The sequence below is a fragment of the Pinus tabuliformis genome, chromosome 5_1 (genome assembly GCF_031772625.1).
Source record: "Pinus tabuliformis cultivar Carrire ecotype Pingquan chromosome 5_1, CPIR1, whole genome shotgun sequence".
Lineage (NCBI taxonomy): Eukaryota > Viridiplantae > Streptophyta > Pinopsida > Pinales > Pinaceae > Pinus > Pinus tabuliformis.
The window spans coordinates 935,067,700-935,079,412 of record NC_142305.1 but is presented as its reverse complement, the minus strand read 5'-3'; the positions used below and the strand labels follow the sequence as shown (position 1 = coordinate 935,079,412).

Below are 11,713 nucleotides of genomic sequence, written 5' to 3'. Positions count from 1 at the left end.
GTCCTAGGGCAATTTAGTGAAATAAATAAGCCTGCAAGTATACATTATGTAGTACATCCCCTCAGGCATGAAGCATTCTAACAAAAAATAAGGCACTACAACTACAACTACAAAATGTAATTCAAAATAACAGCCAGAAATACAAAGGCAATAAAGTTCAAAATAACAAAAAAACAGTAAACTTAAAAAGGTCGGGGGCACCTCTGCACACCCAAGCGGACTGCAACCACAGATTCAAATAGTATTCATACAGTGATAAAGTGATAAGAGATGCAAGTGTGAGGAGTGGAAGTTGCTATTTAAAGAAAGAAAAACCCTAACTCAAAGCCTAAGTTACTAATAAATGCCACAAGGCCAGATTGTTAAGCCATCCACCAAGGTTCCACTTTAACTAAAATTGGCCCCACCCAAAAGGCATATTAAACAAACATGAGGTCAGATGCAAGTCCTAGGACAATTTGGTGAAATGGTTAACCCTGAAAGTTTATGTCATAGGGTGCATCCCCTTAGGGCATGAAGTGCTTCTATTAAAAAAATAAAATCCTACTACTGCAACTATAAAATGTAATTCACACTAATAGCAAGGGATAAGAAAGCAATAATGTTCAAAGTAACAAAATAAAAACCATTAACAAAAAAATGTCAGGGGCACTTCTGCACACCCATGTGGACTGCATCTACAGATCCAAATAGTATCGATAAGTGAGAAGAGATACAAATGAGAGGGGGGGAAGCCACTATTTATGCATAAAGATAGAGAAAATTCAACTCAAAGCCTGAGTTACTGATACATGTCACTAGGCCCTTACTGCATAGAAGTAGCCTTTCAAAAACATTGAAATATTTAACAATAACAATCTGCGTCCAGTATATTCTTACAAAATCATGAGTTCACATGCAAAATAGTTCATCTCCATAAACTCTAATACATAGTAAGGATGATGTGGTTAGGTACATCACAGATGTATTCTCTCTTATTTATTAAAGAGAATAAAGATGCATTTTTCAAGAAAAAAATAAAACAATCATATTATCTAGAAACAGTTTCTAGTGTAATATTTTTTAAACAATAGCTCCACTGCATTAGCAAGAACCACAAATGACTAATCAAAATAAAATTGCTTCAACAGATATACATGAAAAAAACTGAAAACACAAATTAAGCTAGAATCAAACCTCTGCCTTCAAAGTTTTTGAAGCTTGTTCAAGTTGTTCAAATAATTTCTCTCTTTGCTGAAGAGCTGAAAAACAGTGCCAGTTTCCAGAATACAACAACCATGAATATATCTTGACTTTTAGCAGCAATTAGCACAAAAATTAGATAATTGTTCCCAGAAAGATCTGCCTTCAGAAACGACTATGGTCCATCCCCCATACCAAAATAGCAGGTACATTTAAAATGGAACTTTCAAGAACATGAGATTTTTGGAATGCCAAAACTTAAAACTAAAACATGGACTCAGACATTTAACATTAAACCAAAACAATCAACAAACAAAAAGAAGAATGCACTGTATGATGTACCCATAATTTTATAAAGATACAAGTTCGAACAATCTATAATTTACAAATCAAAAAGACACGGGCATGATAAAAACAAATTTCAAGCTCTTAAACAACCAATTAACAGAGAAATATAAAGTTTGAAATGATTTAAAATAATCATGTCTCTTGAAAAAAAGGGACTATCCATTAAGAATATTTATCCAATTGAATTATAAATCCAGGGACCCAAATTTGGTTCCTTCCTTAGGTTAGGGATTGATTAGCTATTTTAGATATTAACATAATAACAAATATAATAAAGCATAATCTTCCTAGTGAGGCATGCAGCATTGTATAGCGAAGCAAATGGAAAGAAAAAATATGAAATTGTGGCATTGTTGCTGCGAAAAATTGCAAATTTCTTGTGCTTAGAGCTTTAATTGTGCAAAAATTAGGGTTACTAAATTTGGTCCCTCAACTAGATATTCCACTTGAATTTCTCTAAAAAAGCGCAAAACCGAAAGGACCAAGGGCCAAAAGCTGTTGACTACAACCTGACCAAATATTTTCAAAAAAATAAAAAATTAGAACAGAAAAAAACCCAAAATATTAGTGGGGCAAAGGAAATATAGAAAAAATAAGCATGCCCTAAACTTTTATTCTAGTCTTCAATGCGGTATTACCAGGCTCGCAAGTAATGCCTCGAAAGACCCCCAGTATGCCACAGCTCAAGTCCAAAATACACATTCAAAACTTTGAGGAGTCAAACTCAGGTTGAATAAGAAGATTCAAAACATTGGCAAGTCAAACTTAGTCAATCTGAGTTCAACTCACCGAGTTAACTATTAAAGCCCAAAAACCCTCCAACAAAGTCATTTTTACTGCAATTTTCTTGTTGTGTTTCTCTATAACGAACAAAGTTCATATACTCAAAGAAATGCTCTGATACTAATGTAACGAACAAAGTTTGTATAATCAGAGGAGTGCTCTAATACCAATGTAACAAACAAAGTTCGTATACCGCAATAATCTTCAAAATACTTTGAAGACAAAGACATCCATTGTAGAACTAGTAATTTATATATATATAAGAATATCTGAATACAAATGAGATGATGATTACAATTGAGGGTGAGGGCCTGCTTATATACCTAGGCACGTACCTCTTCATAAAAGGTCATGTCCGTAGGGACATACCTCTTCACTAACTAATTCCTACTTAATTAATCATTATTATTAATAATATTGTTTACATTATTTGTGTTAATTTATATATATATATATTATTCATAACATTTCCTTCCTCTTCAAAAAAGTTGTCCACAAAGCTTATCGTTGACAAGTCGTATCATCTATTTCTTTTTCTTTTAATCTTTTCGCATCTTTCGGAACTCTTCGAATTCTTGGAGTTTGTAATGTTCCTAAGTGGTAATATGAGTGATATTCTAAACAAATAAACAGTGCAGCAACATAAAATTAAAAACATGCATTATACACCCATAAAACATTGTAAATCTAGAACTGTTGAGCCATATATTATAAAATCTGAGAGCATAGGTACAATATAAATGAGATGGTGCACCTGGCTTGTCTCAAGGACAAGCTGGACCAAACCCAGGTGATGGAATATCTAAGTTGAAGGCTGCCCAGTTGTTGCACCACTCTGCACTGCACTATCCCAGTAAAATTGTTGTCTTTCTGAACTTCAACCTGCTGGAATGTGCCCAAAAACTACCCAGAAAATTGTATCCTTTCAGCCTTAGACTCCTTGGACAAAACCCAGAAGGGAATTTCTCTAGTTTTGACTTTGGATTTTCGGCCTCCTTGGAGCCTCTCCCTACCTACTGTTGCCAAATTCAACTTGCAGCAAAAACCCTGCAAATCCCTCTGAAAACGCCCCAAGAATGTTGGGTTCACCTGTGATGACTAGCTCCTTGCTCCCCAGATGATCCTTGGCCCGGATGACTGCTCTCCTAAGCACCACGAATTTCCTGCCAGAGGCCTCAGCACAATCCCTCTGCCCAGAATTTCGTACTATTATAACCTCTGACTAGTTGGCTGCAAAGCTCACTGAAAATGGCCTCAACCAATAGTCTTTCCAGCTCCCGGAACTCCCAGCAAGCTAGGGACCTCCCGGCTGGCTCAATCCTCTTCTGCGTGTTCTTGGCTGCCCAAAAAATTCATAGTCTCCTCCTTTGCATGGCTAGATGGAATGTATGTCAATGTTGGAACCCCTGAAATATCTGTGGAACAGCCTCCCTAGGGCGAGCACGGATAGTCCCCCGAAGTAGAGGTTGAATCTCCCCTGCGAAAGACTCATGGCTAAACAACCGATAGACTCGCTAAGTAGCAGAGCGTACAAAGGTAAGTTTGTTTGTCAAATGATCAAGATGCTGCAAAATGAGAGCTCCTTCGTCTTTTATCACCTTGGGTCCCCTTAGCCTCTTGTGGGCCCCTCCTTCCACTAATTCGATTCCCTCCAACGCATGCCTTGGCCAATTACAAATTATTCATGTGGGTGGCCCCCACATTCCACTAGCTGCCAGAAATAAAGTCAAATTGCCTATAGTTCCTAAGTTTTGCATGTGGGGTCCTCCACCTAAGCCAAAAATGATGCCAAAATTATGTAGCTGCACCCCGTGACTAATAAATTTGAGAAGGGACATGACAGTCCTCCCCTCCCAAATGTTGCTTGCCCTCAAGCAACCTCAAAGTCGGGTGCTCCAGTATGTGCTCACCCTCCCAGGTGGCATCCTCATCCGACAAGTTCTTCCAGCGTACCAAGAACTCCCTAATGGTTCTACTCCTTAGTCTCCTCTCCCTGCTCTCTAGAATGGCCTCTGGTTCCAACACCAAATGGCCCTCATCATCCAACAGGGGTAGATCAGCTGCTGTGTCACCTGTTGTCCCAACACCATCTTCAAGCATGAGACATGAAATACATTATGGATTCTACTCCCGAGGCAGCTCTAGCTCATTAGCCACCTCCCCAACCCGCCTAGTCACCTGGTAGAGCCCATAGAAGCGTGGTTGTAGCTTCTCGGCCCCCTTTTGTTTTAGCGTAGACTGTCTGTAAGGCTACAATCGGAGGTATACAACGTCCCCCTCCTCAAAGTGCCTCTTTATCCTATGCCAACCTACATACAGTTTTTGTTGATTTCGGGTTGTTGCTAGATTATTCTTGAGAGATTTGAGGATATCTTGGCTCTCTTGGACCTAGAATTTGGCCTTTGGGCCTCGGCTATCTCCAAACATAACATCAGCAAATGTTAGTGCATCATAACCATAGAGGGAACGGAAAGGAGTCATACTGATAGACATGTGGTGCGTGGTGTTGTAGCAGAACTCGCCCAACTGCAACCACTGAATCCACGTCCTCTGCTGACCTGTCACATAATTCCTCAGATACCCCTCCAACCACTAGTTGACCCTCTCCGTCTAGTCATCCGTCTGAGGGTGATAATTGGTGCTAGGAGTGAGCTCTGTCCCAACCAACCTGAAGAGCTCCTGCCAAAAGCCACCCATAAATCCATTGTCTCTGTCACTTACAATGTTCTTGGGGAGCCCATGTAACCTGAAAACCTCCCGGAAGAATAACTCGGCAACATGTGCAGCTGTGTATCTAGTGGGGATGGCAAAGAAGTGGGCAAATTTGGTCAACCTGTCGACCACAACATATATGCAATCCTTCCCCTGTACCGTGGGGAGCCCAATGATGAAATCCATCAAAATACTTTCCCATTTCCGCTCCGGAATGGGAAGTGGTTGTAGTAGCCCTACAGGGTGAGTCAACGCCCCCTTGTTTTGTTGGCAGGCCTCACACTCCCTTACGTGCTACAGCACGTCCTCCTTAAGGCCTTTCCATGTGAAACTCTCCCAAACAGCCATGTAAGTCTTCCAGAACCCCTAGTGTCCGGACAGTGGTGAATCGTTAGCTACCTGGAGTACCATCTCCCTCAACTGCGAGTTAGGCACCAAGTAAATGCGCCCCTTGTAATAGATGACCTCATCCATCACACGATAACACTCATCTGCATGTGTCCCCTCCAGCACCTCGCAAGCCTTCCTGTCCTTGGAGTACTCTACCAACAGCTGAGCCTTCCAATCCGCAGATGCTCATGAGAGATAGCCCAGTTGGTCTCCTGGATCGAGCATCGACCACCACATTGTGCTTGCCCCGCACATACTCAATGTCAAAATCGTAGGTCTGCACCTTGCTGACCCATCTCTGTTGCCTGTGATTGAGGCCCTGCTTCCCCATGAAATGTCGAAGACTGTTGTGATCAGTCTTCACTCGGAATCGGTTGCCCACCAAGTACTGGTGGAACTTGGCCAATGCATGCATAATGGCCAGCATCTCCTTGTCATATATGGAATATGATAGCTCATGCGGTAGGAGCTTCTGACTCTCGAAAGCTATGGGCTGCCCCTCCTATGACAATACGGCTCCAACTCCTACCCCTAATGCATCACACTCCACCATGAATGGCTGGGAAAAATTCGGGAGTGCCAGAACAAGGCAACTGCTCATCACCTCCTTGAGGCGATCAAATGCGGCCTATGCTCCCTCAGTCCATGCGAAGGCCCCTTTCTTGGACAAGTCAATCAAGGGTGCTACCAGCTACGAGAACCCTTTGACAAACTTCATGTAGTAAGTGCAAATGCCCAAGAAGCCTCTCAGCGTAATCACATCTCGGGGTACTGGCCAATCTCGGATGGCCCGAATCTTCTCCTCGTGAACCTTCACCCTGTCTGCTCCAATGATATGCCCAAAGTATATCCGTCAATCCAAATTCGCACTTGGAGAGCTTGGCATAAAACTATTGCTCCTCCAGAATGCACAGTACCTCCTCCAAATGTTGGAGGTGCTCCTCCCACGTCCGACTATAGATCAGGATGTCATCAAAAAATACTAGCACGAACCTCCTCAGCGGTCCCCGAAAGAGATGGTTCATGCAAGACAGAAATGTGGCGGGATCGTTGGTCAGTCCAAATGGCACCAGCAACTCAAAGTGCCCATAGTGGCACCGGAATGCTGTCTTTGGGATGCTTGATCCCGAACTCTGATCTGGTGGTACCCCGAACGCAAGTCAATCTTAGAGAAGTACTTGGCTCCTCTAAGCTCATCCATCAGCTCATCAATGCGGGGAATGGGGTACGGGTTCTTGAGGGTCTTTCGGTTAAGGGCTCGGTAGTTTATACACATCCTGAGGGTCCCATCCTTATTCTTCACCAGCACTACAGAAGAAGCAAAATGACTGGAACTAGGCCTGATATGGCCCAACGCAAGCAGCTCCTGAATGGCCTTCTCTATCTCGTCCTTATAGGCTTTAGGGTACCTGTAAGGAGTAGTGATGACTGCCTATATACCCGACTCCAGCTCAATGGTGTGCTCAAACCCTCTATCTGGTGGTTGCCATAGCGGAATGTCTCCGAACACTACTGCGTACCTGTCCAATAGAGCCTGTATGTCTGCTGGTGGTGACTGTGCCTATCCCCCAACCTCTGAGATCCTCAACTCGACTGCCCATGCAATGTCCCCATGTCGAAGATTTGCCTCCATCCTGTGGGCCAAAATTGTCTGAAGCAAATAAGACTGCATGCCTCTCAAGACCACCAGTTTTCCATCTGGCCCCATGAACTCCATCTCAGGTTTCCTCAAATTTGTCGTGACTTGCCCAAGGGATTACAGCGACTCGACACCCATCACCATGTTGGTGTCTGTCACATCGACCACAAAGAAGTGGTCTATCATCGAGTAGTTTCCCATAACTACTATCAAGGAGGGCACGTATCTGGTACACTGGATGGTACGGTCACCTGGTACTAGGACGGAGAACCCCTCAAACTCTATTGTGGTGAGGCCCCTCCTCTGGACCAGTTGTGCATCTATGAAGTTGTGGGTAGCCCCACTATCCACCAGTACCGACACCCTCTGTCCCTATACCGTACCTCTGATCCTGAGTGTCAAAAACTTAGGAATCTCGCATAAAGAAGCAAGGACTCCTCTTGATGAGGCAAGAGATGCCCCTCCCTGTGGAGGTGGTGGTGGTGGCCCTCTGTCCCCCAGACTCTCTCCATCTGTCCCACCACAATCCTGCTCCACCTCATCCTCCTGGTCACTGTTAGAAAAGACCTCAATGTAATGTGCTCTACCCGCTGTGCACCTATGGTCAGGTGCCTAGGGCTCTCTGCATGTGAAGCACAGCTTCCTCCTCCGGAGAGCCTTCCGTGTCTCCCCATCTAGCTACCCCTCCCTTGTGTGGTCCTCGATGGTGGGGGTCTAGTATCATGCCCCTTTTGTGGAAAAGGGGTCCGTGCAAGAAATGGCACTCTAGTCTTGGGGATGGCCCCCTGTCAATCTCTGGCGCACACCACCGCTTCCTACAGCGTAGAGGGTCTACGTGACTTCACCAGTCCACGCAGAGGCTCAAGCAAGCCCTCAATGAAGTTGTATACCCTCCTTGCCTCGGACAAATCCAGGACCATCACTAACACACGCAGAAAATCTGAGAAGTACTGCTCTGGGTTCCCTGTTTCTAGCAATTGTGTCAGCTCCCTGAAAGATGCCTCTGAATCCCTCTGATCAAACCGCTCCACCACCCTCCTGGTGAAGTCCTCATAAGAAACTATCTAGGCATGCCCCAAAGTGGTCAAGCCGTGAAACCACCAGTCATGGGCTTCCCCCTCCAAGTGCAGCGACGCAATCTTAATGGCTTCTTGCTCCGTCATTCGGTTGAGTTGAAAGTATGTGCCCTTCTTTTCAACCCAAGCCCTGGTTGTGCAATTGGCAGTGCCATTAAATGTAGGGAAATACATCCTCCCTATAGTTCTCTGCAACTCATAGTTTTCGGTCCCTTGTCCTCCGTACCCCTTGTTCCGCTCACTCTGCTTGAGCTTGCAGTAATCTCTGAAGGTGAGGGCTTCTTTGAAATCTTCGTCCATCGCCTACCACTCTCTAAAGTAATCCCCCATCTGGGGAGTGTCTTCCTCCCTTGCTGGTTCGATATGTACCGTCAGCACGAAAGAGAGTAGTGTAGCCCTAGTTGGCACACTAACTGAAGGGTGTTGCGCTGCTGGTGAGGGGTGATTGAAAGGCTAAGAAGCCCCAAAAGTTTCTCCACACAATAACACTCTAGGTGTGGCCCTGTCTCTGCTCTGTGATTTGATCTCCTCAAACATGCCTTTCTGCCCTTTGGCCAAGTCACTCAAAGCCCTCAAGAGGCTATTGAAAGCCATCTCCTCCCTGCTCTGGCTTCTGCCATTTCCTCTCTTCGGCCACTGCTTTCCCTCTTTCCTCCGTATCTAGTGTAATTTCTAGCTCCCTTTCTCTGCTCTTGTACCTCTGCCTCTGATAAGTGATGTTCTCCCAGTCTTCTCCTCTCATAGGAAACCAACCCCACAGGTGAGCCAAGAACTAGGCTCTGATACCACTGTAATGTTCCTAAATGGTAATATGAGTGATATTCTAAACAAATAAACAGTTCAGCATCATAAAATTAAAAACATGCATTATATGCGCATAAAACACTGTAAATCTGGAACTGTTGAGCCATATATTATAAAATCTGAAAGCATAGGTACAATATAAATGAGATGGTGCACCTGGGCTTGTCTCAAGGACAAGCTGGACCAAACCCAGATGATGGAATAGCTGAGCTAAAGGCTACCCAGTTGCTGCACCACTCTGCACTATGTTGTCCCAGTGAAACTATTGTCCTGGTGAACTTCGACCTGCTGGAATGTGCCCAAACACTACCCAGAAAATTATATCCTTTCAGCATTAGACTCCTTGGACAAAACCCAGAAAAACCCAGAAGGGAATTTCTCTAGTTTTGACATTGGATTTCCAGCCTCCTTGGAGCCTCTCCCCAACTGTTGCTCCCAAATTCGACTAGTAGGAAATAGCTTGCAAATCCCTCTGAAAACACCCCAAGAATGTTGGGTTCACCTGTGATGACTGACTCCTTGCTCCCCGGATGATCCTTGGCCGGATCACTGCTCTCCTAAGCAGGACCACGAATTTGCTGCTAGATGCCTCAGCGCAATCCCTCTGCCCAAAATTTCATACTACTGTAACCCCTGACTAGTTGGCTGCAAAACTCACTGAAAATTCCCTCAACCAACAGCGTTTCCAGCTCCTAGAACTCCCAACAAGCTAGGGACCTCCCGACTAGCTCAATCCTCTTCTACGTGTTCCTGGCTACCCAGAAAATACACAGTCTCCTCCTCTGCGTGGCTGGATGGAATGTATGTCAATGTTGGAACCCCTGAAATATCTGTGGAACAGCCTCCCTAGGGCGGGCACGTATAGTCCCCCGAAGTAGAGGTTGAATCTCCCCCGCAAAAAACTCGTGGCTAATCAGCCGGTAGACTCGCTAAGCAGCAGAGCGTACAAAGGTAAGTTTGTTTGTCAAATGATCAAGATGCTGCAAATGAGAGCTCCTTCCTCTTTTATCACCTTGGGTCCCCTTAGTCTCTTGTGGGCCCCTCCTTCCACTAATTTGATTCCCTCCAACGCATGCCTTGGCCAATTTCGAATTATTCATGTGGGTGGCCTCCACATTCCACTAGCTGCCAGAAATAAAGTCGAATTGCTTATAATTCCTAAGTTATGCGTGTGGGGTCCTCCACCTAAGCCAAAAATGATGCCAAAATTGTGTAGTTGCACCGCATGACTAATGCATTTGAGAAGGGACATGACAGAGTTGTCATCTTCATTGATTCAAGATGATAGGATCCTCTAAGTGATAAACAAAATTGTTGCACGGAGAAGAGATCAGACCATCCTAAATTAATCTTCTGTGAAACTTGGCAATTACTTGATAGCTAGAATAATTTGTTATCGTCGGTCTGGATTGTGTTGACATCATTATTCTTCAAAACATGAGTTTGTTGTTTCAGTTTTGGTTGATAAAGGTACGTAGATTGATTGAAAATTTTGCTCTTGTCAATCGGATGTCGATAAGGAGTTCTTCTGTTTTGACTTTCCCTTATCATGTATATGGCAATTTCCTGATTTATTTCAAGTACTGATGTTACTGAATTGGTTACAAAATTTTCACTTGGAATTTCCATTATCTGAACTGCAACATATGAATATGTTTTTCTTTCAACTAGTTTGTCATTTTCTTGAGTTGTGATATTCACTGGAGTGGTGTTCGTATCTTTTTCTTTAACGTGGACTGAAGACTTCGACACGTCTTTTGTGATAAATTCTTCTTATTTTTTGTTCAATGATTTCTTATCATTTTTAAGTTTCTTAATTTGACTGATTAGACTCCGATTATGATTTTTTAGACATGAGAGTTCCTCATTTTCTGAGTTGACTTTACTTTGGTATTCAAACTTCTCATTTTTTAAACACTTAGTTTGTTCTAATACTTTTTTATTAAGGTTCTTTAAGTGTAAATTTTCCTCTTTTTTCTGTGATAGACTTTTGTTAGAACTTTCCTTTTCTTGTTCTAACTTGTGCTTCTTAGTTTTACACTTTTTGACTTGTGCAAGTAGTTTCTGGATATGATCTTTTAAATGAGAATTTTCTTCATTTTTATTGGATATGACCTACTCAAGCTTTTTTTGCTTCCTCGATCGTGTTTTGATTCTTTTGAGGTATCAATTTCGTAACATCTTTAAAGTCTTCTGATGAGGACATTATCGATTATGACTTCATTGTCATGTCTCGAAATGTGATCATTTTTCCCTTATAAGAAAACATCAAAATCTTTTTCTCTATATTTAACATGAACGCACCTAATTCTTTAAACCAAGGTTGACCAAAATTTATGTGAACCTCTCTGTCATACATTTTTACAACACGAAATTGAGATATGCACTCATAATGATCTATTGTTATTTGTAAATCATTAATTTCATAGATTTTCCAAAAATATTTGTTGTTTCGCCTATATTGGCCTCTGAAATTAATAGTTGATTTGCTAGATTAAAATTTATATAATTTTCATCGTTGCTTGTACTAATAGCGATATTAACTTTTTTCCCTTGGATGTTCCCTTTTAATGTAACTAACTCGTGATGTGTGATTAAAATACCCTTATAGAAAAATTGTCCTTCCTTTAATTCCAAATTAGACTCCATTATATTTTGTCAGTAGTTGAATCTATCGACAATTTGTCAAATGATACTTGCTATGCTTATTTTAATAACTTCTCTCATTCCTTGATATCTCTAACTCCAAAATATCAATAATTAATAATTTTCTATGATT

General features: G+C 42.6%; 1 protein-coding gene across 2 annotated transcripts in view; it reads right to left on the bottom strand.

Moving 5' to 3' along the window:
- Positions 1–11,713, bottom strand: part of LOC149167849 (uncharacterized) — a 174,082-nt gene that overhangs the window by 117,508 nt on the left and 44,861 nt on the right. For both annotated transcript variants that reach the window (XM_089431608.1, XM_089431609.1), the window contains exon 3: positions 1,177–1,241. In XM_089431608.1, the coding sequence (XP_089287734.1) occupies positions 1,177–1,241 (65 nt within the window). The remainder of the gene's footprint in view (positions 1–1,176; positions 1,242–11,713) is intronic.